The sequence below is a fragment of the Plecotus auritus genome (genome assembly GCF_963455305.1).
Source record: "Plecotus auritus genome assembly, chromosome: 3".
In the NCBI taxonomy this organism is placed as follows: Eukaryota; Metazoa; Chordata; class Mammalia; order Chiroptera; family Vespertilionidae; genus Plecotus; species Plecotus auritus.
Window position 1 is genome coordinate 215,755,822 of NC_137772.1, and position 27,141 is coordinate 215,782,962.

The 27,141-nt window shown below is 46.4% G+C and overlaps 1 protein-coding gene across 3 annotated transcripts in view; it reads left to right on the forward strand.

The window, feature by feature from the left end:
• Positions 1 to 27,141, forward strand: part of RFX4 (regulatory factor X4) — a 139,680-nt gene that overhangs the window by 53,628 nt on the left and 58,911 nt on the right. For all 3 annotated transcript variants that reach the window (XM_080662089.1, XM_080662088.1, XM_080662087.1), the window contains exons 4-5: positions 1,476 to 1,599; positions 26,105 to 26,166. In XM_080662089.1, the coding sequence (XP_080518215.1) occupies positions 1,534 to 1,599; positions 26,105 to 26,166 (128 nt within the window). In that variant the 5' untranslated portion in view covers positions 1,476 to 1,533. The remainder of the gene's footprint in view (positions 1 to 1,475; positions 1,600 to 26,104; positions 26,167 to 27,141) is intronic.

Sequence of the window (27,141 nt, forward strand, 5' to 3'; positions counted from 1 at the left end):
GACCAGGGACCCTTCAGCACCGGCTTCCTCATTTATCTGAGCATCCTAGGGCTGTGTGCATCCACGGGGTTTGACTACGAAAGACTGATCTTCTTTCAGCACATCAGAGTGAGCCAATGAGCACTGCCTTTCAAGTGGGCACCTCGGGAGGCCGTGCCCTCATTCCACTCCTGTTACGACAGCACTGGACTACTTCCTGGGCAAGTGCCTCAGGGAAAGTTAGGAGCCAGTTGAGGACGTTTGTCATTGCTTTAGAATTATGCCTTATTTATCCACCCTCTGCCCCTCAAAAAGTGTTTTGTTCCTCAAACTTGATTCCAAATGACTTTGGGTTGTTTCCTAAAATCCAACTCATGATCAAAGGAGGACTGTTTTCTGTTGGTGAGTTTATTGAACCTGTGTGCCCGGGCTCTGAAGGTGGCAGGGCCTGGGGAGAAGCCATAGGGCCATGTGCCCTGGCAGCTCTGCTTGGAGAAGTGGGTAACCTTCCCGTGTGTCCGTGGGAAAGGAGGCAGGAGTTGTCTGGATGCCTGCATTCTGGTGTGCGGGTTAAAGAGGAAAAAGAATCCAGTTTGCTTTCATGTTCCCAATATCTAGCACACATCCTTGACCTAGAGGAGCCCACAGAGGTTTTATGAAGAGAAAAGTGGATGGTGATGATGAGGTCCAACGTCTAAGTACTTCCTGGGTGCCAGGCAGCATGCCGGCACATGACACAAATTACACGATCGTCACAACAACCTGGTGAGGTGGTTATCACCATCACCTCCCAAAGGAAACTGAGGCCCGAGGCTGAGGAACTTGCCCAAGGTCACCAAGCCCACAGGTGACAAGGCTGGGATTTGACCCAAGGTGAAAGTCCCTGACCTGTGCTCATGAGCAAGGTAATGGGATAGAATCATAGACTAGTGATCCTAGTACAGCCCGGAAGGCGATCCTAGCGGAACCAGGTGGTGCAGCCCCCTGCCGTGGCTGGGAAGCCTCCTGCAGTTGGCGGTCAGTGACTGTCCAGCTGCCCAGTCTCTCCTGAGCATTGTTTCCCAGGCCGTCCTCACCCACTGCTACATGTCAACCAAACACACTGTGATTGTGACACCCCTTGGAAATGCTATACAATGAGTGTGTGGTTTGAAGCTGGCTGAATGGGGCACCTGCAAGACCCTATATCATTTTTGGAATTTCGGGGAACTCAGTCCACCCAGAATGTAGCCACGCCAAAGACAGTACTGAGGAGAAGGACTGGGAATTTGGTTTGAAAACATGACCAGCGGGCATTCCCACAGGGGCCAGGAGTCCGCTTACCTCCTCACTCCAACGTGACCTTGGGCAGGTTGCTTTGTCCTCCTGGGCCTCGGTTTCCTCATCTGTAGGAAGTTAGTTTATTTCTGAGGTCTTCCCAGCTCTGAAGGAGGACTAGAAAGACCATCCCTGTCTGGCTCGGGGTTTGCTCATGGGGCGTGTGTTCATCTCCCCAGGCTGGAGGAGAACTATGAGATTGCAGAAGGGGTCTGCATTCCTCGCAGCGCCCTCTACATGCACTACCTGGACTTCTGCGAGAAGAACGACACCCAGCCGGTCAATGCTGCCAGCTTTGGAAAGGTGAGTCCTGCCCCCGGGCTCATTCTTCCACCCTTTTCGGTAATTTATGCGTAGTTCTTCATCCTGTGACTTGGATCTTCGTAAGTTACCAACCTTTGATAACTTTGCTGTAATACTTCACTGCAAAAAGTTTAAACACTTGTTAAAGGAATACAAAACCACATACCAAAACAAAGTAATTCCAAAGTATTAAAAACTTCAAATAATTCAGGCAGGTCATAAAGGAAAAAGCGAACATCTAACTTGAATGTCCTCGGTCTTTAATTGGCAGAAAGTAACTTCTTTCCTCTGCGAGGCTAATACTGAACTCGCAAGCGTATTGTACGAATGTTAGTGAGCCTGGGATTGGCAAACTGCTTGGCTTTTTAATGGGAATGCCCTGGAGACCCTGGGAAATGGCCTTGTTTGGGAGGCATCCGCTGGCGGGGAGCGGGGTGGTGTTTGTCATATCACTGCAGGCCTGGCTGTTCTCTATCCATCTTATGATAAAAATATATTCCACACTTAGTGCTGTGTCTACAAAAAAAAATGTTATCCCTGGTCATTCATATTTACCAAGGAAAGCTGTTAGAGCAATAGATGACTGACTGTGTGATAGATCTACATTTTTACCCTTCCAGAATACCCAATATAGCTTGAGTCAATACATCCAAATTATTTCTCCTTTTATTAGCGTCTTTTCTCTATGTCTAATTTTTACTGCATCCTTACCAGTTTTCTGAGCGCAGGCATAGCCAGGACTGGAATGAAGAAAGAGGTCAGTGTGTGTCAGGAGTTCCCTTCACAGGTCCCCAACAGATAAATGCAACAGGAGAGGAAAAAAAGAGAGGTGTCAGACCTCAGCCAACCTCCCTGGAGAGTTCACAACGGAGTGGCTGAGAACTGGCTCCACTCGATAAATGGGAAGATGCTCTGGTGACTTAAGGAGGGGAAATATTTTTGTGATGCTCTGATGCTATTTCTCCGAAGTGAAAAGAATTTTTTTTAAAGTCAGTGGAGGAACCACCTTTGCCATTTCATTCACTCATTTCTCTAGTCCCTCGGTATTAGCGGAGATGGGCGGTGTGGCAGGCACTGTTAGGCCACAGAGGCCCAGCCGCAAGCTGGCGTGGGGCCTCACGTGGAGGGGCTCACAGACCAGGAGGGAGGCCCCGGCAGGTGGGAGAGGGAAAAGCACACCAGGAACGCGTGGGACCCTGGAGCTTGGTCATGTGTCTGTGGTCCTGAAAACATTCATTTACATCCGCGCAGTCCCACGCAGTGCCCACCATAGAAAGTCCAGCTCAGGCTTCTTAGATGGAGGGGCAGGTTGGGTGAAATGAAAGACCAAGAATCGTGCCTCTCCTGGACTTATCTAAACCTCTCTGAGCCTCAGGCCCCTTGGCTGTGAGTGGGAATGTTGTTAGATTCAGGTGAGAGGGCGTCAGTGGATGATGCCAGGCGCTATTCACTCAGCCATCAAGGGGCTCAGATATTTGCTAACACCTACCATGTACCATTACAACTGTTGTTTTTTGTGTGAATTCTCCAGGAGATGTTTGTGTGCAGGAAAAAATAGCCATTCGTTAGCTTAGAGTCTGGAACAAAAACAAGCAAAAAAACCCTCCCCATTTCTAGAAACTCTAATTTGTCTGTGTGAGGACCTTCTATTGTTTTTTCTCAAATAATTTTATAACTCTGCTGTCAGCTTAGGGTTTCTTTGACCTCATGCATGGTCCAGATAACATTGTTTAACTCTGCCCCTCCTCCCAGAACCCCAGTTCCATTCCTATTTTAAATCTCAAGCCTGCCACCAACATTTCAGCAAATCCTGGAGCACTTGAGTTGGGCAAAAATTGAGTTGGGACTCTTCCTTCTGCCTATTCCTCCTCTCTCGCCACATACGGCTGGTAACTTACAGTGAAATACAATCAAGTTATTCGGTCACACGAGCCATATTTCAAGTGCCCAGTGGCCACATGTAACTTGAGGCAGCCATTTTGGGTCCACAAATAGGCATTCCCATCATCACAGGATGTTCGCTTATACAGCCGTGCTCTGAACATCGTGAGCCAGGAGTGAATTCAGGGCCCTCTGCACTGTGCACATGACAGCCCTAGTGATCCTAGTAGATGGGATTTCGTAGGGGGCTTTACACCCCAGACTGTCGTATGGAACAGACATCACCATCTCAAAACGCTGTTCCCTCCAACCCCCCACACAGGAGGCTCGCTGGTCCTCCACCTGCCAGTTCCCCTCTCGCTCAGCCCTCTCTATTCTGCTGTCTCCTCCTTCCTCCTCTGCCTCCTCTTCCTGCTCCCCTCTCTCCTCCTTCCACCAGGTTCCCTCTGTTCCCTGATCTTTGGTTTCTGCTGATATCCATGCCCAAAGTCTCATTTACCCCAAACGGCTACTGAAAACATTTTTTCAAATATTGTTTCCTCCCCAAGAAGAAGTGCAGTGCCAGCCACTTCCAAAATAGTAATTAAAATAAATACCCAACCATCCAGATAAACATCTGCCTTCCTTTCAGTCCAAAGCAAGGACCTGCTCTAATGGATCAACAGTGCCAATGCAAAGGCTCTGCAGCCGCCTTGCCATCGATTGCAAATGCCCTGGGACCTCGGGCTTCCTTGCAGGTGGACACGGCAGGTGCCTGCTGAGGGCTGGCACCACGTGAGCTTCTTGAATTGAAATCCCAGGCAGTTGCCCTTCCTGAGGCTCCCAGCGCGCCGCAGCTGCCACCTCCTTGCGACCTTAGAGTGTCACTGTGAACAGGTCCCTCCGAACTTAGGATTCTTCTATGAACTTTTAACTCAGAGCAAGTGAGGTTCAACCTTTTAAATTAGTTTAGAGGGAAAGATTAGATTGGTGGTGGTCTCCCCACTCAGCTTGCACCGGGGCTGAGGTGAAACAGACATCAGGGCTGAACCCCCCACCCCCACCCGTGTCCTCCCACTGGGGTACTGCCTTGACAGAGTGGGCAGAAGCAATTGTTCTGCTGCAAGTAAGAGCTGAAGCAGAGTTCCTCTTCCCAGCCTTGGCCAAGCTCCATCAGCACCGGCTTCCAGTAATGGTTATTGACTTTAGGTCATAGAATTAGCGTAGAGTCCACAGAGAATGCTGAGGCTCCTAGCCCATCGGGCTTTGCCCGCTCCTACTGCTGGCTCAGGTCAAGGAAGGTCCCCTGACTGGACTCACTTAACTTTTCTGAGCGCCCGTTTCCTTATCTTTAGACCAGAATAATCCCTCACCAAATTACTCTAGGGAGAAAATGGGACAGAGCTTAGGAGAGCATTTTTAAAAATGCAAAGCACTCTACCAATGGAAGAAATCACTATTATCTAGAATTGGCCCCACTCCATCCTAGATCCTCTATTTCCTCACCATGCTTTATTTCTCTTTACAGCACTTATCACTGTCTGAAGATATATATATATGTATAAAGTCACTAATATATAGTATATATAATTATATTATATCATATATTGAAGTGGTATATATGATATAATTAATATGTAGTATATATAGTTACCTATCCTATATAATAAAAGAGTAATATGCAAATTAACCATCACTCCGCTACACCCACAAGCCACGCCCACAAAGCCACGCCCACCAGCCAATCAGGAGCGAATATGCAAATAAACCCAACCAAGATGGCTACAGCCACAGAGAGCAGGAGGGAGGCTTGGGTTTCCCCGGCAATGGAGGAAGCCAAGCTTTCCGCATACCCTGGCAGGCCCAGACCTCCGCTTATGGCTACAAAGTTTCAATTATAGAAGATACATAAATCCCCCCAAAAATGGCTGCCACCACAGAGCGAGCAGAAGGCTTGGCTCCACTCCAGGCTACAAAGTTTCAATTGTAGAAGATAAATAAACCCCAGATACCAGGGCCTCCACTTGGGTCGCCAGGGGGCATGGCCGGCCTGAAAACCACCACAGGCCCCTCGCCCAAGCCACCCCACGCCCCAAGGGAACCCCCACCCTGATCCGGGACACCCTTCAGGGCAAACCAGCTGGCCCCCACCTGTGCACCAGGCCTCTATCCTTTCTAATAAAAGAGTAATATGCAGATTGACCATCACTCCAACACACAAGATGGCTGCCCCCATGTGGTCAAAGATCCTACACCCATGTGGACACAAGATGGCCACCACAAGATGGCCAGCAGGGGAGGGCAGTTGGGAGGGACCAGGTCTCCAAGGAGGGCAGTTGTGGGTGATCAGGCCAGCAGGGGAGGGCAGTTAGGGGTGACCAAGCTGGCAGAGGAGGGAAGTTGGGGGTGACCAGGCCTGCAGGGAAAGGCAGTTGGGAGGGACCCAGGCCTGAAGGGGAGAGCAGTTGGGGGGGACCAGGCCTGCAAGGGAGGGCAGTTAGGGGTGACTAGGCCATCAGGGGAGGGCAGTTGGGGGGGACCAGGCCTGCAAGGGAGGGCAGTTAGGGGTGACTAGGCCATCAGGGGAGGGCAGTTAGGGGGGACCCAGGCCTGCAGGGTAGAGCAGTTGCGGGGGGACCAGGCCTGCAGGGGAGGGCAGTTAGGGGTGACCAGGCCTGTAGGGGAGGGCAGTTAGGAGCAAACAGGCTGGCAGGGGAGCAGTTAGGCATCAATCAGGCTGGCAGGGGAGTGGCTAGGGGGTGTTCAGGCTGGCAGGCAGAAGCGGTTAGGGGCAATCAGGAAGGCAGGCAGGTGAGCAGTTGGAAGCCAGCAGTCCTGGATTGTGAGAGGGATGTTCAACTGCCCGTTTAGGCCCGATCCCACCAGGATCGGGCCTAAATGGGCAGTAGGACATCCCTCGAGGGGTCCCAGATTGGAGAGGGTGCAGGCTGGGCTGAAGGACACCCCCCTCCCCCGTGCACCAATTTCTATATAATACTAGAGGCCCAGTGCATGAATTCGTGCATGGGTGGGGTCCCTCGGCCTGGCCAGCGATCGGGACTGTCTTGCCCAGTCCTGATCAGGACCGATCAGGCTGGCCGGCTGGGGGGAGGGACCACGGGAGGTTGGCTGGCCACAGGAGGTTGGCTGTGGGAGCACACTGACCATCAGGGGGCAGTTCCTGCATTGAGTGTCTGTCCCCTGGTGGTTAATATGCATCATAGCAACCGGTCATTTAGTTGTTCAGTCGCTTAGGCTTTTATATATATAGATAACCTATATCCTATCTAATTAAAGAGTAATATGCAAATTAACCGCCACTCCACGACAAAAATGGCGGCGCCCATAGCCACAAGATGGCGACGCCCAGTCCTCTCAGCCCCGCCAGAGTCCCCCAGTCTCAGGGAGGGCTACCGCTGAGAGCCGGCGGAGTAAGCGGCCTGGCGGAATGCTGCCCAGAGGCCCTCCTGACCCTTTATAAAAAACAAAAACAAAGTCACTCCCCACGGCATGATCTCCTCCCAGTGGCGGCAGCCTGGGCTGGGGTCTCAGCCTGGGAGGGGCGCGCCCCCCCACGGCCCAATCCCCTCCCAGCGGCGGCATCCTGGGGTCTCAACCACTGAGTCACACCAGCCAGGCAGATATGGAGGAATCTTAAATGTTTCTTTTTAAAATATATATATATTTTATTGATTTTTTACTGAGAGGAAGGGAAAGGGATAGAGAGCTAGAAACATCTATGAAAGAGAAACATCAATTAGCTGCCTCCTGCACACTCCTCACTGGGTATGTGCCCCCAACCAAGGTACATGCCCTTGACCAGAATCGAACCTGGGACCCTTGAGTCTGCAGGCCAACGCTCCATCCACTGAGCCAAACCAGTTAGGGCTGTCCAATATGTTAAAGAAAAAACCCTATCTAATAAAGAGGGATTATGCAGGGGAGGGCATTTGGGGGTGACCGGGTTGTCAGGGGAGGGCAGTTGGGGACGATCGGGCTGGCAGGGGACCAGTTAGGCATCGATCAGGCTGGCAGGGGAGTGGTTAGGTGGTGATCAGGCTGGCAGGCAGAAGCGGTTAGGGGCAATCAGGCAGGCAGGCAAGCAGTTGGGAGCCAGCAGTCCCAGATAGTGAAAGGGATGTCCAACTGCCTATTTAGGCCCGATCCTCAGGGGTCCCAGATTGGAGAGGAGGGTGCAGGTTGGGCTGAGGGACACCACCCCCCCCCCAGTGCACTAATTTCGTGCACCGGGCCTCTAGTGTGTGTGTGTATGTGTGTGTATATATGTGTGTGTGTGTATATATATATATATAGAGAGAGAGAGAGAGAGAGAGAGGTAATATGCAAATTAGTCTGGGACACTGTAACGGGTCACGACCAGACAGGAGGAGGTTGTGCGTGCAGGTGAGGCCCGGAGCAGAGACAGAGACAGAGGCAGGGGGGCCTGCCCAAGCACAGCTCGGGGATCCCCGGAGCAGACACAGGCAAGGCTGGGGGACGCTGTGAGTCAGGCGTGGGTCCCGGCCCCCCGCGGCACCAGTCCGGCCTCCTGTGGCGCCAGTCCGGCCTGACTCCTGTGGTGGCCAGCACTGCACAAGTCAGGCACGGGCCCCAGCCCCCCGCGGGGTGCCTCCTCACACAGTGGGAGGCGAGGCACCTCCTCGCGCGATTTCAATCACTCGCTGGGCTTCTAGTATATTATAATGTATTATACTATATTATATGTCTATATATTATATATTATATATGTTTGCGTATATTACAGTTATCTTTAACTATCATATATATGACTAATATATACTATATATTACATATATATTAGTTAATGTGTTTTGTCTGCCTCCTTCTCTAGAACGGAAGCTGCATGAGGACTGTTTTATTCACGATGAATACCTCACTCCCAGAATAGTGCCTGGCACATAACAGATCCTCAGATATTTGTTAAAAGTTGAATGACTTTTATTAGTAGTATTTGCCAGGGACCACATGAATCATTTGAATGTGTGAATTTGTTTACCTCATACGGTAACGATATGAAGTTGGCATTGTGCCCATTTTCCATGAGCCCGTTTGCTGAGTAGGGGTGAACTTATTAATGTACCAGTGGCAACTGGCTATGTTTTTACTTACTTTGAAGAGCCCACCTTGAAAGTCCCGTGTCCGACCTTCCTGCCATGACTTCTTACAATAATGCAGGGAAATCCCACAGCATCCGACCATGCTCAGCCATCACACCAGTCTCAGTTAGATAATTTAGAGTCACTCTCAGCTATGAAAAAGTCCAGTTTGGTCCAAATTAAAACTTCCATCTCACATCAAAGTCAGAGCCCTCCCATCCCGGTGGCTCAGAATTTGCTTTGTGAAAGGTGGGGCTCACTCTTTCTCTCTCCTCTCTGGCTCCTCCCTTCCTGACCGAGAGTCACACACACACCATGGAAGCCACAGTAGAGGACAAAGGAGCATCCTTAGGCTCCTTCGGGGATGGTCTTCCAATTTTCAAGGAAAAAAAATTAGTACATGGAATGTACTTGTAACATTCTTGCATATGTTATTTAAACATTTTAATTGATTTTTAGAGAGAGAAGGAGAGGGAGTGAGAGAGAGAGAGAAACATCGATCAACTGCCTCCTGCATGCTCCCTAGCAGGGATTGAGCCCCAAACCCAGAAATAGAATTGGCAGCCTTTCGGTGCATGGGACAATGCCCAACCAACTGAGCCACACTGCCCAGGCCTTGCATATGTTATCCTTAACCTTCAGTATCTGCTGTGGAGTGTCCTTGTCAGGATGTCTGATCTCACACTAGACTCCACATTTTGTTATTTCAGGTGCCCTTAGTGTCATGCACTGTCAAAACTAAAACTCTGATACCAAATTGTTTGGATTTGACTCGCCTCTCCACTACTTACCAGCCATGTGAGTTTAGGTGATATAATAGCTCTGGGCCTCCGTTTCCTCATCTGTAAAATGGGAAAATGATAGCAACCACCTGAAGAATTGTTGAGATAAGAACTGTTAAAAGGACGTCCTTAGCACAGTACCTGGTAAATATAAACACTCAGTGTACGTTAGCTGTAATTACGCCTTCAGTTTATCATAGCAACATTTCATGACTTTAAAACCTGATGCTTTTAATATATCATCACTAACATCAATTTTCAACTCTTCTAGCTGCTCTTCCTTCTGAACAGTTGTGAGAACAATTGTTCTAAAAATGTCCTACATCACACACACGTTGCCATCACCACCCTCACCCTCTCTTATTACCGTCTTCAGAATTATTCCATTTTTGACTTAACCTGTACCTTATGTAACTCACCTCATTCTAGCTAAATCGGTGAGTGATAACCGTCTTTCCTCAGACGCGTACATGTGACCATCATCCAGTCACTTTAAGGACAATCCTGGGCTCACATACGGGCTTCAGGACTTTGTGGAATTGTCATCTGTGGTACCCTGCAAGGGACAGCAGATTAACTGTTACCTTCCTAGCCAGTGGGTTTTCATCCTTCACCAATCCATGTGCATGATTTGAAATCCATCTCTGTCTCAATGCACTAGATACAGATTTCTTGTAAATTTTGGAAATTTCTCTTGGGGAATTTCCTATGGAACCTGCAGCATTTTACCCTGTGGACCACGAGTGCCTGGCACCCATTGGGTGCTATCGAGAAAAGAGATTATCAGTTGGCCCTGGCCAGGTGACTCAGTTGGTTGGAGTATCATCCCGTACACAAAAGGGTTGCAGGTTTGATCCCCAGTGAGGGAGCATATGGGAGGCAACCAATAGATGTTTTTCTCTCTCTCAAATCAAAAATCAATAAATATATCGAGTGAGGGTACAAAAACATTATCCAATGGATAGAGTTACATCAGCATACTAAGATTATTTTTGCAAATACCTATCTCAGGATGGTAGCAGTGAGGTGTTTTTAAAATCCTTATTCATACCACAGGCTTCATTATTTTTTACTTCTCTGGAAAAGGGGTTATACGTCTGTTGTCAACAAAGAAAGCGAGAATGCCACATTCAGACTGAAAGTTGTGACCATTAGAATCCCTTTAACCAACTTCTTTCCCTAATAATTTCTCTCTCTTGTTCAGAAAATTATGTGTTTTTTAAGAGCAGGTACAAGACTTCTGCAATCATTGTTGGAAAAAACAGTAACTTGTCATTGTACAAATTTCTTGCTGTTTGAAAAGCCCATCTTCTTTCCCGCCACCTGAATGGCCTCTGAAATAATAGCCACAGTTCTTCTGTTTAAACTGGGCTAAGCAGAGTTGGCTTCTTATCTATACCGGAGTTTATCTCCTTCAAAATATGGGGGGGGGGGGGGGGGGTGCTGCACTTATCCTGTTTCTTTGGAACTTCTTTGGGATCAGTTCTTGCTGGTGACAAATCTTTGCCTGCTGAGGTTGGGTTGAATTTTTTGAAGTAGCCAAAAGCCTTTGTTCAGAGCCGTTCTGATGACTACGTTTACAGACCAAGCTAGACCAAGATCATACGATTTGGGTCCAAACTAAAACAAGGCCTGTCTGTAGAGTCATGAGACTGAGTGGCTTTCCTGTGTGGCTCTGAAGGTGTCTCTTGAGGCGACACCTGGAGAGGACATCCAGGGTTTCATGCACAGGTAGTGGGCACGTCGCTGGCTCCCATGGGTGTGGGCAACAGTGAAGAGCAGGAGAGAGAGTGGAACAGAGTCCCGCTTCTCCCGCCAGCCGAGTCTGTGACTATGAGCAGCCTCGAGTCAGTCACTTTGGATCCCGTCCTATTCTCTCTCCTCCAGGGTTGTTAGGATAAAACACCTGGTTAGTGCCCAGTGGTGCCCGTGGGTGTCTGTTCCTCCTCTCCCTCTTTCCCTTTCTTATCTTAATAGAAGATGGTTCGAATATGCCGTTTCAGGAATGTTCACCTAAAACTCACTTGTATTTTGAAAACTGAATCCCCCAAATTATGTCAGGAAAGCCGGCATGCTGAGTCTCCTTCAGCCTGGAGCAGTGGACTGGGGAGATGGCTACGTGACCACCACCACTTGGAAAAGAATCCCCGCAGCTCCAGAGTGTAGTTCTCCTGGGATTCCCCACGTCCCACCCGGCCTGGAGCCCCCAGCCCCAGCTGCCCTGCCGGCTGAAAGGGAGAAGGGTGGAATTCCCGAGTAATTAAGGGGAATTTGGAAGGCTGGGTGTTGCGGAATGTTAGATCACTAGCGAGAACAGCATGTGGCGTTCTTTAGGCAGGCTTCATTGAATCCACACAAAAAGAGAAAGAGGGGCTGCCTGCCGTCTGCTCATTTATCAAACAGTGAAGCTCAGCTCTCACCGCTCCACAAAAGTGTCGGGCTGTTTGCTGAGTCTTGCTCCAGAAATTAAAAGCCGAACAGCCTTCTCGGGGCTGGACCGACCCTGCATTTTGCGACTGAAACGAAATGGTGCTGGGCTTTCAGATTTGGGGACCAGTAGGTTATTTGGTGAAAGGAGAGGAGAATAATTTGTGATGTGCAGCCCATCAGAAACAGTTAAAAAGGAGAAAAAAAAAAAGCCAGCCCCCTTCCCACTGGGTTTTGTTGGGGCGGGAAGGAGGAGGCCTGGTGCAGCGGCCTTTCTTTGCTCGAGTGGGAAAAGTCCTGACCTCCATTTGGGCAGAATGGGATATGGTTCAGCAGAGCCTCCCTTCCCCCACCCCCAGCCCTTCCCACAATTCCTCTCCTCTGAGCGCTTCATGTGAAATCACCTTTTCTCTTTTGCGGGGAGGAGGGGAGGAGTTAGCCATCCAATATGTTCAGATCAAAAGCATTTTCACAAGCAGAACTGAGTATTCCAACCGCACACATATATTGCTCGGGACACCAGACTCTCCCGCAGCCGCCTGAGAACTGGCTTGCATGAGGATCCTCTGAAAGTCCATCAAAGGACTGAAGTACAGAGCCCTGGGTCTGTCGGTGGGAGGCTGGGCTGGAAAAGGATGGTGACTAGTGGAAGGCTTAGTGACGGAGGCAGAGAGGTGTTAATAGACGTTGACCCCTGGCTCCAGCCCCTCCCTGGCAGCTGGCCATCCTCCCCACCCCCATATCCAGGGACAAGCCAATGAAAGCCCTACTGAGGGGGAACTTCTCCCCGCCACCCTTCTCCTACTTCCAGCTAATAAAGCCCAGGAGACAAACCCAGGGTTACTCCCTACTCCCTTGACCCTGCTACAAGCCTGTAAGCTGAGCGAGTGTTATCCCTGTTTTATACACCAGGAAACCTGATGTTCAAACGGAAGAGAAAAGGATCTCTTCTGATGTGTTGTGGGGTGGGGGGGGCACTTTTCAGTTTAGCACACTTTCAGAAGTGATAATACCCATCTACACATCATAGAAAGCAATTGACAGTATGTTTTAGGAACCTTGACAGGTTTCTTTCCTTTAATTAAGCTCCTACCCCAGGGCCTTTGCACTGCTGTTGCCCCTGCTTGCAGTTTTCTTCCCCGAGATATCCACAAGTTTTATTCCCTCACTGCCTTCAGGTCACCACTCAAATGCCACCTTTGATCACTGAGTCCTTATCACCCTAAATAAAAACACCCCCACCTCCACATTCCCTATTGCCCCCCACCCTGCTCTTTTCCTCGTTCTTTTCTGTAGCACCTATCTGATAGAAGACATGTTGACTTTTTGTTTATTTTTGGACTTTTCCCACTAGAATGTTAGCTTCCTAAACAAAGGCTGTTTCTGTTTTGCTCAGTGTTTGATTCCTCAATGCCTGGCAAAATGTCTGGCATATAGTAGAGTTCAATAAGTATTTGCTATTGATGAATCCAGGCTGTGTGCCATTAGGCAACCCATGTGGTTACTTGAAGCTGTAGCTTCTCAAACAGGGAAGAGCAGTAGAAAATGAGGCTGGATATCCAGTTCCTGTAGAGCAGGGATGGGGAACGTCTGGCCCGAGGGCCATATAAGGCCCACAAAATCATTTGGTCTGGCCCTGCTACTTTTATTTATTTATTTCTTTTTAAATTTAATCTTTATTGTTCAGATTATTACAATTGTTCCTCTTTTTTCCCCCATAGCTCCCCTCCACCTGGTTCCCACCCCACCCTCTGCCCTTACCTCCCCCACCCCCGCCACTGTCCTCATCCATAGGTGTACAATTTTTGTCCAGTCTCTTCCTGCACCCCCCACACACCTTCACCCAGAGAATTATCAGTCTACTCCCTTTCTATGCCCCTGATTCTATTATATTCACCAGTTTATTCTGTTCCTCAGATTTTTTTATTCACTTGATTTTTAGATTCACTTGTTGATAGGTATGTATTTGTTGTTCATAATTTTTGTCTTTACCTTTTTCTTCTTCTTCCTCTTCTTAAAGAATACCTTTCACCATTTCATATAATACTGGTTTGGTGGTGATGAACTCCTTTAGCTTTTTCTTATCTGTGAAGCTCTTTATCTGCCCTTCAATTCTGAATGATACCTTTGCTGGGTAGAGTAATCTTGGTTGTAGGTTCTTGCTATTCATCACTTTGAATATTTCTTGCCACTCCCGTCTGGCCTGCATAGTTTCTGTTGAGAAATCAGCTGACAGTCGTATGGGTGCTCCTTTGTAGGTAACTAACTGTTTTTCTCTTGCTGCTTTTAATATTCTCTCTTTGTCTTTTGCTCTTGGCATTTTAATTATGATGTGTCTTGGTGTGGTCCTCTTTGGATTCCTTTTGTTCAGGGTTCTGTGCGCTTCCTGGACTTGTAAGTCTATTTCTTTCACCAGGTGGGGGAAGTTTTCTGTCATTATTTCTTCAAACAGGTTTTCAGTATCTTACTCTCTCTCTCCTCTGGCAACCCCATAATTCTGATGTTGGTACTCTTGAAGTTGTCCCAGAGGCTCCTTACACTATCTTCATATTTTTTAATTCTTTTTTCTTTTTTCTTTTCCAGTTGAGTGTTTTTTGCTTCTTTGTATTTCAAATCTTTGACTTGATTCTTGGGATCCTCTAGTCTGCTGTTGGGTCTCTGTATAATATTTTTTATTTCAGTCAGTGTATGCTTAATTTCTAGTTGGTCCTTTTTTGTATTTTTATTTTTTTTATTGTTTAAAGTATTACATATATTAGTACATATATCTCCTTTTTTTTCCCCATTGACCTTCCCCCAGCCTCCCCTAACCCCTGTCACATGCCCTCATCCCTCCCCCACCCCCCCGTGTCTTGTGTCCATTGGTTATGCTTATATGCATGCATACAAGTCCTTTGGTTGATCTATTTCACTCCCACCCCAACACTCCCCAGCCTTCCCGCTGTAATTTGACAGTCTGTTGGGTGCTTTACTGCCTCTGTATGTATCTTTTTATTCATCAGGTTATAATGATTATTTTCCATAAATGAGTGAGATCATGTGGTATTTTTCTTTCATTGCCTGGCTTATTTCACTTAACATAATGCTCTCCAGGTCCATCAATGCTGCTGCAAATGGTAAGAATTCCTTCTTTTTTATAGCAGCGTAGTATTCCATTGTGTAGATGTACCATAGTTTTCTAATCCGCTCATCTGCTGATGGACATTTAGGCTGTTTCCAAATCTTAGCTATGGTGAATTGTGCTGCTGTGAACATAGGGGTGCATATATCCTTTCTGATTGGTGTTTCTAGTTTCTTGGGATATATTCCTAGAAGTGGGATTACTGGGTCAAAATGGGGGGCTCCATTTTTAGGTTTTTGAGGAAACTCCATACTGTTCTCCATAGTGGCTGCACCAGTCTGTATTCCCACCAGCAGTGCACGAGGGTTCCTTTTTCTCCACATCCTCGCCAGCACTTGTCGTTTGTTGATTTGTTGATGATTGCCATTCTGACGGGTGTGAGATGATACTGCATTGTTGTTTTGATTTGCATCTTTCGGATAATTAGTGACTTTGAGCATGTTTTCATGTGTCTCTTGGCCTTCCTTCTGTCTTCTTTCGAAAAGATTCTATTTAGGTCCATTGCCCATTTTTTTTTATTGGATCGTTTATCTTCCTTTTATTAAGTTGTATAAGTTCCCTGTAAATGTTGGAGAGTAAACCTTTATCAGTGATGACATTGGTAAATATGTTCTCTCATGCAGTGGGCTTTCTTGTTGTTTTGTTGATGGTTTCTTTTGCTGTGCACAAGCTTTTTATTTTGATGTAGTCCCATTTGTTTATTTTCTCTTTAGTTTCCATTGCCCTAGGAGCAGTATCAGTGAAGAAGTTCCTTCGGCATATGTCTAAGATTTTGCTGCCTGTGGATTCCTCTAGTATTTTTATGGTTTCCCATCTTATGTTTAAGTACTTTATCCATTTTGAGTTTACTTTTGTGTATGGTGTAAGTTGGTGGTCTAGTTTCATTTTTTTTATATGTATCTGTCCAATTTTCCCAACACCATTTATTGAAAAAACTGTCTTGACTCCATTGTATGCTCTTGCCTCCTTTGTCAAATGATAATTGAGCATGGTGGTTTGGGTCGATTTCTGGGTTCTCTTTTCTATTCCATTGGTCTGTATGTCTGTTCTTGTGCCAGTACCAGGTTGTTTTGAGAACAGTGGCTTTGTAATACAGCTTGAAATCTGGTATTGAGATCCCACCTACTTCGTTCTTCTTTCTCAGGATTGCTGCTGCTATTCAGGCTCTTTTTTTTATTCCAGATGAATTTTTGGAGAGTTCTTTCTAGGTCTGTGAAATATGCTGTTGGTATTTTAATGGGGAGTACATTGAATCTATAGATTGCTTTGGGTAGTATGGACATTTTAATGATGTTGATTCTACCAATCCATGAACATGGTATGTTCTTCCATCTGTTTACATCTTCCTCTGTCTCTTTTTTTCAGTGTCCTGTAGTTTTCCCCATATAGGTCTTTTACTTCCTTAGTTAAGTTTATTCCTAGGTATCTTAATTTTTTTGGTGCGATGGTAAATGGGATTGCTTCTTTAGTCTCTCTCTCTGTAAGTTCATTATTGGTTGATAGAAATGCCATAGATTTCTTGGAGTTAATTTTGTATCCTACTACATTGCCGAATTCATTTATTAAGTCTAATAGTTTTTTGATGGAGTCTTTAGGGTTTTCTATGTACAGTGTTAAGTCATCTGCAAATAAGGACAGCTTTACTTCTTCTTTTCCAATTTGGATGCCTTTTATTTCTTCTTCTTGTCTAATTGCAGTGGCTAATACTTCCAGTACTATGTCGAACAGGAGTGGTGATAGTGGGTATCCCTGTCTTGTTCCTGTTCTTAGGGGAAATTGTTTTAGTGTCTGCCCATTGAGTATGATGTTAGCTGTGGGTTTATCATATATGGCTTTTATTATGTTGAGGTATGATCCTTCTATTCCCACCTTGTTGAGAGTTTTTATCAAGAAAGGGTGTTGGGCCAAAACCAGTTTGGCTCAGTGGATAGAGTGTCGGCCTGCGGACTGAAGGGTCCCAGGTTCGATTCCAGTCAAGGGCATGTACCTTGGTTGCGGGCACATCCCCGGTGGGAGGTGTGCAGGAGGCAGCTGATCGATGTTTCTCTCTCATCGATGTTTCTGACTATCACTCTTCCTTCCTCTCTGTAAAAAATCAATAAAATATATTTTAAAAAAAAGAAAAAAGAAAGGGTGTTGGATTTTGTCAAATGCTTTTTCTGCATCAATTGATATGACTGTGATTTTTATCTCTCAATTTGTTTATGTGATGTATCACGTTTATTGATTTGCGGATATTGTACCATCCTTGCATTCCTGGGATAAATCCTACTTGGTCATGGTGTGTGATCTTTCTGATGTAGTGCTGGATCCAATTTGCTAGAATTTTGTTGAGGATTTTGGCTTCTATGTTCATGAGGGATATTGGCCTGTAATTCTCTTTCATTGTGTTGTCTTTATCTGGTTTTGGTATTAGGTTGATGCTGGCTTCATAGAAGGAGCTTGGAAGTGTTCCTCTTGAATTTTTTGGAATAGTCTGAGGAGGGTAGGTTTTAGTTCTTCCTTGAATGTTTGGTAAAACTCCCCTGTGAAGCCATCTGGCCCCGGGCTTTTGTTTGCTGGAAGCTTTTTGATGACTGCTTTAATTTCTTCCATAGTTATTGGCCTATTGAGATGTTTAGATTCTTTCTGATTGAGTTTTGGAAGGTTATATTTTTCTAGGAATATGTCCATTTCCTCCAGGTTGTCCATTTTGTTGGAATAGAGTTGTTCATAGTATTTTTTAACAATCCTTTGTATTTCGGTGGGGTCTGTTGTTATTTCACCTCTTTCATTTCTGATTTTGTTTATTGGGATCCTCTCTCTTAGCTTCTTGGTGAGCCTGGCTAGAGGTTCATCAATCTTGTTTATCCTTTCAGAGAACCAGCTCTTGGTATTATTGATCTTTTGTATTGTTTTTTTGGTCTCAATGTTGTTTATCTCTGCTCTGATCTTTATTATTTCCTTCCTTCTCCTTACACTGGGCTTTTCTTGTTGCTCTCTTTCTAATTCTTTGAGTTGTAGGGTTAGGTAATTTATTACCGTTGTTTCTTGTTTTTTTGCAGTAGGCTTGTAGAGCTATGAACTTCCCTCTCAAGACTGCTTTCACTGTGTGCCATAGATTTTGGATTGTTGTGTTTTCTTTTTTTTTTTTTTAAATATATTTTATTGATTTTTTACAGAGAGGAAGGGAAAGGGATAGAGAGTTAGAAACATCGATGAGAGAGAAACATCGATCAGCTGCCTCCTGCACACCCCCTATTGGGGACATGCCCGCAACCAAGGTACATGCCCTTGACCGGAATCGAACCTGGGACCTTTCAGTCCGCAGGCTGATGCTCTATCCACTGAGCCAAACCGGTTTCGGCAGGATTGTTGTGTTTTCATTGTCATTTGTTGCCATGATGTTTTTTATTTCTTCCTTGATCTCTCTGGTAACCCAGTCATTGTTTAATAGCATGCTGTTTAGTCTCCATGTGTTTGATTTTTTTGGATTGTTTCTATTGTAGTTGATTTCTAGTTTTATGCCACTGTGATCAGAGAAGATGCTTGATATGATTTCTATCTTCTTGAATTTGAAGACACTTTGCCTATGACCCAACATATGGTCTATCTCTGAAAATGACCCATGTGCACTTGAGAAGAATGTATATTCTGTGGCTTTGGGGTGAAATGTTCTGAAGATGTCAATTAATTCCATCTGGTCTAGTGAGTCATTTAGGATTGATGTTTCTTTGCTGATGTTTTGTTTAGAGGATTTCTCCAATGGTGATAGTGGGGTATTAAAGTCTCCTACTATGATTGTATTGCTGTCAGTCTCTCCCTTGATATCCTTTAGGAGTTTTTTTTATGTATTTGGGTGCTCCTGTATTGGGTGCATATATGTTTACCAGAGTTATTTCTTCTTGTTGGATTGCTCCCTTTAGTATTATGAAGTGGGCTTCCTTATCACTTGTTATGTCCTTCACTTTGAGATCTAATTTGTCAGATATAAGTATTGCTACCCCAGCTTTTCTTTTCATTTCCATTCGCCTGAAAAACCTTTTTCTATCCCTTCACCCTCAGTCTGTGTGCATCTTTTTTTCTGAGTTGGGTTTCTTGTAGACATCAGATATATGGGTCATGTTTTCTTATCCAATCCGTTACCCTATGTCTTTTGATTGGGACATTTAATCTATTTACATTTAAAGTTATTATTGATAGGTGGTAATAAATTCCATTAGTCCTTTTTAGTCTGTGAAGCTCCTGATTTCACCTTCAAATTTGATTGATAGCCTTGCTGGGTACAGTATTCTTGGATTCAGACCCTTCCTTTGCATGACTTTATATATTTCATTTCATTCCCTTCTGGCCTGATGAGTTTCTGTTGAGAAATCAGTCGCTAGTCTGATGGGGTTCCTTTGTAGGTAACTTTCTGTCTCTCTCTGGACGCTTTTTTTAAAAAATATATTTTATTGATATTTCACAGAGAGGAAGGGAGAGGGATAGAGAGCCAGAAACATTGATGAGAGAGAAACATCGATCAGCTGCCTCCTGCACACCTCCTACTGGGGATGTGCCCGCAACCAAGGTACATGCCCTTGACCAGAATCGAACCCGTGACGCTTCAGTCCGCAGGCCAACGCTCTATCCACTGAGCCAAACTGGTTTCGGCACTCTCTCTCTCTGGCCGCTTTTGAGATTTTTACGTTGTCATTGGTGTTTGCCAATTTATTTATAATGTGCCTTGGCGTCAGTCTTTTGGGGTTCATTTTTCTTGGGACTCTGTGAGCTTCTTGGATTTATGTGGGTTTTTTCTTCCCTATATCAGGGAAGTTTTCTGTCATTATTTCTTCAAACAGGTTTTCTATTCCTTGCTCAGTTTCCTCTCCTCTGGAACCCCTATTATGTGGATGTTGTTTTGTTTCGTGTTGTCCCAAAGTTCCCTTAGACTCTCCTGCTTTTTAATTTTTTTTTCTAGAAGCTGCTCTACTTGGGTATTTTTTCCTACCTTGTCTTCTAGCTCACTGATGCGGTCCTCTGCTTCTTCTAGTCTACTCTTGATGCTTTCTATTGAGTTCTTTACAGCAGCGATGTCATTTTTCATTTCTTCTTGGTTCTTTATTTCCTCTTGGTTCTTACTCATATTGTCGAATTTGTCTTCCATTCTTTTCAGCCACCTTATGACCGTTTCTCTGAATTCTTTCTCTGACAGGTTACTTGCCTCCATTTCGTTTACTTCCTTTTCTGGTGATGCATGCTTTTCTTTCATATGCGGGCTGTTTCTTTGTCTCCCCTGGTCTCTCTTCTCTGGGTGTCTGGTTATATAGTTCTCTCTCACCTTATCCCAGGCGAAATCTGACCTTTCCGTGGTGTAGTGTAGAGCTCCTCTGAATCTGCATGTTTGTGCCAATTGGGGTCCGGTGCTCTGGGGTTCGCAGCTGTTCGGTGGGTGCCATAGTTGTAGATTTTCAGGCTTCCAATAACAGCCACTTTCCCCTTCAAGATGGCGCAGTCTCCGCGTCCAAGCTGGTTGCTCCAGGAGGGAACCCAGCTGCAGTGGGGGCTGCCCGGTCAGGGGAGCCCCGTCCAGCAGTCCCCCACCTTCTTCTGGAGTATAGCTGTCCCTCAACTCACCAACAAACACTTCCTGTGCAACCCTCAGCTGTTCTTTCTATCTGCTCCGGGACAAGGCTCAGGACACATCTGTCTATTCCACTGCCATTTTTTTTTCCCTAGTTGGTCCTTTTTCATATCCTCGAGGGTCTCGCTAAATTTATCAGCCTTTTCTAGAAAATTCTTGAAAAACCTTATAACCGTGGTTTTGAACTCTATCCAGTCATTTGCTTTCCTCCATTTCTTTCATTTGTGACCTGTTTCTTTGTCTCCGCATTTTGGCTGCTTCCCTGAGTTGATAGAGTGGCTTTGTGTGCTAGGTGTCCTATAGGGCCCAGGGGCTCAGCCTCCCCAGTAAACCTGAGTTGGACACTCTTGGTGCACCCCTTTGTGGGCTGTGTGCACAGTCTTGTTGTAGTTAAGCCTTGATTGTTGTTGGTATCACTGGGAGGAATTGACCTCCAGGCCTATTGGCTGTGAGGATCAGCTGTGTCTACGCTGGGAGAACTTCTGTGCTGGAGACAACCTTATGAGACAAGACTTGGATGGGGAGAAGTCTCAGGGCGGAGCAGCCAGCATTGGTTTCCCCTCAGCCCTGCCCTAATATTTCAGTGTTTCAGTGTCCCATGGTAATCACTGCAAGCACCTCTGAGAGAAAGCTGCCCTCGAGTTCCACCTGCTGCCAGACAGTCCAGTTTCTCCCCGAATGAGCCTGGGTCCCCAGAGTCTCGCCCGGAACTGGAGTTCAGTGCAGTTGGGAGCTTTTGTCTCCTTCCCGCTTTAGAAAGCCAGCCATATACTCAATTGTCCGCCCTCTCCGCGCACACACCTTGGGACCTCTGCCTTCCACAGTTTCTCTGAGTCTCAGTGTGCTTTTTCTCCTTCCTGACAGTCCAGTTTCACTCTGTATGAGTCTGGGTCCCCAGAGTCTCGCCCGGAACTGGAGTTCAGCACAGTTGGGAGCTTTTGTCTCCCTCCCGCTTGAGAAAGCCAGCCATGCACTCAGTTGTCAGCCCTCTCCACACGTGTGTTTCAGGACCTCTGCCTCCTACAGCTCCTCTGAGTCTCATTGTGCTTTTCTCTTTCCTTCTAGTTGTAGAATTTCCACTCAGCCAGCCTTCCTGTGGTTCTGTATGATGTCCCTTTGTCTTTTAGTTGTAGTTTTAAAATTGTTGTATGAGGCAGCAGTTTAGGTGTTTACCTATGCTGCCATCTTGGTTTCTCCCTGGCCCTGCTACTTTTAAAGTTGATAATTTGGTATGGACTGAGAACGATGTTATAAATATCCAAATAACCCTGGACAGAAGAAAGGTTCCCCATCCCTGGTGTAGAGTCTCATAGGCCTAGGCAAGGACTTTCTAGGGCTGAGTAGACTATGACTGGTTATGAGGATAGTACGGACTACATTCCTATCTATGGACATGTAAACGAGTGGCCCAGGGTAGATTTCTGGAAAGAAAATAAAGTACGAGCTAAGATTTGAAGGATGAATAGACATTATGCAGACAAAGGGCATGGAGCAAGGGTTGCAGAAAATGAAAACAGGCTATGGGAAAGGCCAGGGGGAGTTAGAACACAGTGTGTTCACAAATTTGAAAGACATTCCATGTGGCTGGAGCATGGAGACAGAGAGGAGGACGGGAAGAGGTGAGCTGGAATGAAGGTAGGACTGATCCAGCAGCTCTAGGTGGGTTTGAACTTTGTCTAGAGCAGTGGTTCTCAACCTTTCTAATGCCGCGACCCTTTAATACAGTCCCTCATGTTGTGGTGACCCCCAGCCATAAAATTATTTTCGTTGCTACTTCATAACTGTAATTTTGCTACTGTTATGAATCGTAATGTAAATATCTGTGTTTTCCGATGGTCTTAGGCGACCCTGCTAGCGGTTCTCAACCTGTGGGTCGCGACAACATGAGGAACTATATTAAAGGGTTGCAGCATTAGAAAGGTTGAGAACCACTGGTCTAGAGGCTTCATGGAGAAGTGATTGTGTTGGGGCGTGACTGGACCAGAGGCAATGAGGATACCCTTGTAGCAACCCAGATGACCCTGGGACTGGCGGAGATGGGAGGGTGGGTAGAGTTAGAATACATCCAACACAGAGGGAGGGTGTAACTTGGTCACAGACGGGAAGTAGCAGGTGCGATCGTGGTTTAGAGCAGGAAGAGCTCCTACCTGGTCAGGGAATCAGGAAGGCTGTTCACGGAGAAGTGGTACATGCTGGGTGGGTGGGGTGATGTCACAGTCCAGCTTGAAGGCACAAGTGATGAGGAGGTGGAGATGGTAGTAGGAGGCAGAGAGAGTGGCAGGTAGAAGGTGCAGAGCGTGGAGCCTGACTGGGATGGAACCCACAACTGACGTATGTGTCTTTGACTGGGAGTCAAACCTGAGATCCTTCAGTCTGAGGGCTGATGCTCTAACCAGTGAATCAAACCGGCCAGGCTTATGGCAAATTTTTGGTGCTTCTTTCAAAATTAGCTTGAACAGCCTTTGTCAATTAGGAATATTTGTAGTAAGAAAATCCTTTCTGTTTGCTAAAAAGCTGATTTCTTGCACAAATGTTATACAAAAAACCTTTTGTTCTATCCTAACAAACATCTCGTTTTATTTTCCATGTTCCCTTTCCATTCCTATATTTGTACAAACATAAATTATGTAACAACAGCATAAATGTAGTTTGAGTTCTGCCCTTTCATTTAACATGATATCATAAGCATTTTCTGTATTATGACAGTTGTTACCTTCGTTTTTAATGCCTTTATATTTATTGAGTATATATCTAATCATTTATTTAGCCAGTTATCTATCACTGGACATTTATTTTGTTTGCCGTTTTTCACTCGCACTATGCATAGCTTTTTCTTATTTTAGGTTATTTTCTTGGAATTTATAGGTCAAAAAGTATCAATATTTTTTATTGTAAAAATGCTCTGGGGAAGGGACGTACTAATAATGTTATCAGCCACATGTAAGCATTTCAGATCTACTACGCCTAAACAGCACTCAGTATTATCATTTTCAAACTGCCAGCTAGTATCAGAGCATTGAACACGGTGCCTTGTTGTTGTTCCCATTTGCACAGGAGAAATTCTCAGACTGAACTATAGGAAAGTCTCTGCTTTTCCTCAGCAACTGGTATGCATCTATCTTATAGATTCATGGACTCTTGTAACTTTATTTTATTCTCTTCTTTGCTTGCATTAGGAGGATACTTAGAACCCAAATCATAACCCACTTTTAATCAACGAGAAGAATGCCCTGGCCCCCTGTTCATATGCTTCCAGTATTCACCCTCAGTCTCTGTTGGCATTTATTTATCTGTCCCTCATTGTAGCTTTGTGAACAGCTGCAAATCTGAGCTCTGGAACCAGTCATGTGATTCGAGTCTGGAGGGCATACTTGGCCAGAGGTTCATAGTGGCCCTCGGTGCTATGGCCACAGATCCTGTGGCCTTAGACTGCCTAATGCAAGCATGTCAAACTCAAAGGCTAACACGGGCCAGATAAACAAGGTTTAAGTTTATGTGGGCCGCAAAAAACAAAAGCTTCAATTTTCATAGAAACGTAGGTTTATTTCAATAGAGACATGCCGAATACAAAGGGCTGAAATAAATGAGTCATCGTTAATATAAAATAATAGAACATTTTTAGAAAAATTAATCTTTTTTCTTGAACATTAACTTACCAGACACCAAATAGCTGCACAAATTAATAAGCGTAATGCAAATAAACCTATTTTTCTTGTTCCTTGAAAGCGAAATATTTCCCGTTGCGCACACCAAACAAGTCAGTCTAAGACTAATGACGTGGCAATGGGCTGCTAAAATATTCGCTGCTAGTATTAGTGGAGAGAAATGGTGCGCATAAGGTGCGTAAGGGAAATGAATGCAACACGATCATAGTAGTCAGTCATTAGCAAACGTTGTAGTTCGTCATTAATAATTATGTATAACAGGATATTGTAAAAATTAAGTTACAAAATTTTTATTAAAACATTTCTTACATACTGTTACATTGGCTGGGCCACAGTAATATTTGTTGTGGGTTGCATGTGGCCCGCACGTGAGTTTGACATGCTGGGCCTAATGGGACCGAGTGCTGGAGAGCCCTGCCACGGGCCCCGGTCAGGTCCCATTCTCAATGCACTGCATTTTCCTCGGGTCCCACCAATGAGAGGGGCAGAGACCACGTGAGAAGCCCCGGTCCTTAGCTTACAGAGGTTAGGGTTGAAGAAACCAGGGTATGTTGCCTACAAAAGTGACACCATTAAAAAATTCAGAGAATCATCACATCACTTGATTAGTATCCTCACTGGAGATAACATTTTTGAACCCCTTTTTACCTTCAAAAGTGGTCTCCGATGTGATCTTACTAGATTCGCTAACCTTTCCTATGGGGAATGCAGATTTTTTCACCCATTATTGAGACATTCTAAAGTTCCAGGCACTGTTGCAAATTGTTTACATACGTTTATTTATTCAATTTTCACAAAGATTCTCTAAGGTTGGGGTTATTCCCATTTTACAAACGAGGAAACAGCCATTTGAGAGTTAAATAACTTGCCCCAGGGGCGTCCTGCTAACAAAAGGCTGAGCTGGGATCTGATCCAGGTGGCCCAGCCCAGCACCTTCTCTCAGGACCTGCACCATCCTGCCCTGCCCACAGACACCGGCGCTGGGAACCCAAAGACGAGGCCGAGGCCCTTATGGGTGTTTTCACCTTGCCCGACGGCCCCTCCTCCCAGGCTTCTGGCAGATCTATGTGGTTGTCCTGGGCAGTAGCGGTTCCCTTCCTCCACTCTGCAGATGACGAATGATATCCTCCAGCAGCAAATAAGGATCGAGCTCTTCACATGTGCTAAGCCCTGCACCAGGTCCCTGCTCTCATGGAGCTTTCGGTCTACTGAGGGTGGGGTGGGGTGAGAAGACATAAAGCAGAGGGTGGGGTGGAGTGGGGTGAGAAAACATAAAGCAGGGCTGCGTGACGGCCAGGGGCTGCTGGGCCACTCTGCATGGCTGGTGGGAGAAGGCCACTGGGCCGAGGGCCCTCACCAGAGGCCGGCGTAATATAAGAGAAGGAGCCCATCTGGGATGGACAATTGCGTGAGATTGCAATGTGGGCACGGGGAACTGTGGTGCCAAGGCCCCCAGTGGGGGGCAAGCCTGGTTGTGTTTTGGGAATAGAGGGCAAAAAAGCCAGTGTGGCTGGGCTCTGGTGACTAAGGGTGAGAGCGGGAAGAGCAAGGGCCAGGAGGTGAGCAGGGACCAGGTTACAGAGGCTGGGGTGGGCTTCAGTTCCAGGTGGATGGAAGCCATTGGGGTGCTTTAAGCAGGGGAGTGACAAGTTCTGGGTCCACGGTTCTCTCCCTACATTGTAAGTAGGAGGGGTGAAGCACGGAGTGCCAAGTGAGACCCTCAAGAGCCAGAGCCCCACCATCATTCAGGTGCTCCCTCCTCCCCGACCCTGATCGCCTTCTCCGAACCCAGGGGACTCCTAATAAGTCACTGCAGCCAGCGGTACCTGCGCTGCCTGTTTTCCTCCCTTCCTGAGATTGCTGATTGTGAAACCCAGTCCCTGTGCTCCCAGCTCTTCCCCGCGGTAACTGATTCTTGTGTTGACTTACAGATCATAAGGCAGCAGTTTCCCCAGTTAACCACCAGAAGACTCGGGACCCGCGGACAGTCCAAGTAAGCACCAGATCCCAGGCTGAGCGAGCTCTGTCTGCAGGCCTGGCGGGAAGCCTACATCTGGCCACGGCACAGGGCAAGGGCGGGGGGGAGGGGGGGATGTGTTTAAGACAGCAGGGCCCTCTCTCCCAGCCCCCCTGTGAGAGGCTGTCCAAAGCCCAGGACCATCTGGGCCTGCTAAGGAATCCAACTTTTTGCCACCCTGCCTGTAGGCGTTTGTGTAAAATTGTCTTGAGCGTTATTTACAGGAGCACCTTGTAGCTTCTTGGTCATCCTCCAGGTTTACCTAGATTGTTTCACTGAGCAAACTCTCTGCTCTCATAGCATCCAGCCGGCCAGAGGAGCAACCTGCCCCAATAAACCTGAGGGGGAGAAGGGGGTCAAGTGCACCCACACTGTAGTGCACAGGGCGTACGGCTTACCTTTCAGCAGCCTGTCAGCCAACCAACCACTGTTTGCTTCTCGCTTCCTGTGTCAGATAGAGGGCGCTGCGTGCCAGGAGCACATGAGCAGACAGGCACTGCCTTCATGGAGCACATGTTCCCATAGGGGAGACAGACAGGAAAAAGACAATTTGGTTGCAAAGAGGGGGTTGTCATAGCGAATAACAATAGGGGAGTGGCCCTGAGGAGTGAGAGGGATGGGTGGACACCTGCCTACCAGCTGTGAGCCAATGGGAAGGGAACCTCTACCTCTACTGCACAGGCTTCACTAAAATCTGCATTTATAAAACTTGCCTCAAAGGGTGTTTAAAAATAGCTAGACTTCGGTAACTGGTCCACGAAAAGGGTGTGTCGGCCATGTAAGTTTGGTAAGCGTTGAGTTTTGAACAGATTCCTCGAGACAGGACTTCTCAGAACCTTTATTATGCTAATGCGCATGGTGACTCCACTAGAGGGTGCTTATTATGCAACGTTTCTCAACGTTTTGACATGTTAAGTAGCAGGTCAGCACATAGTGACTTACAAAATACTG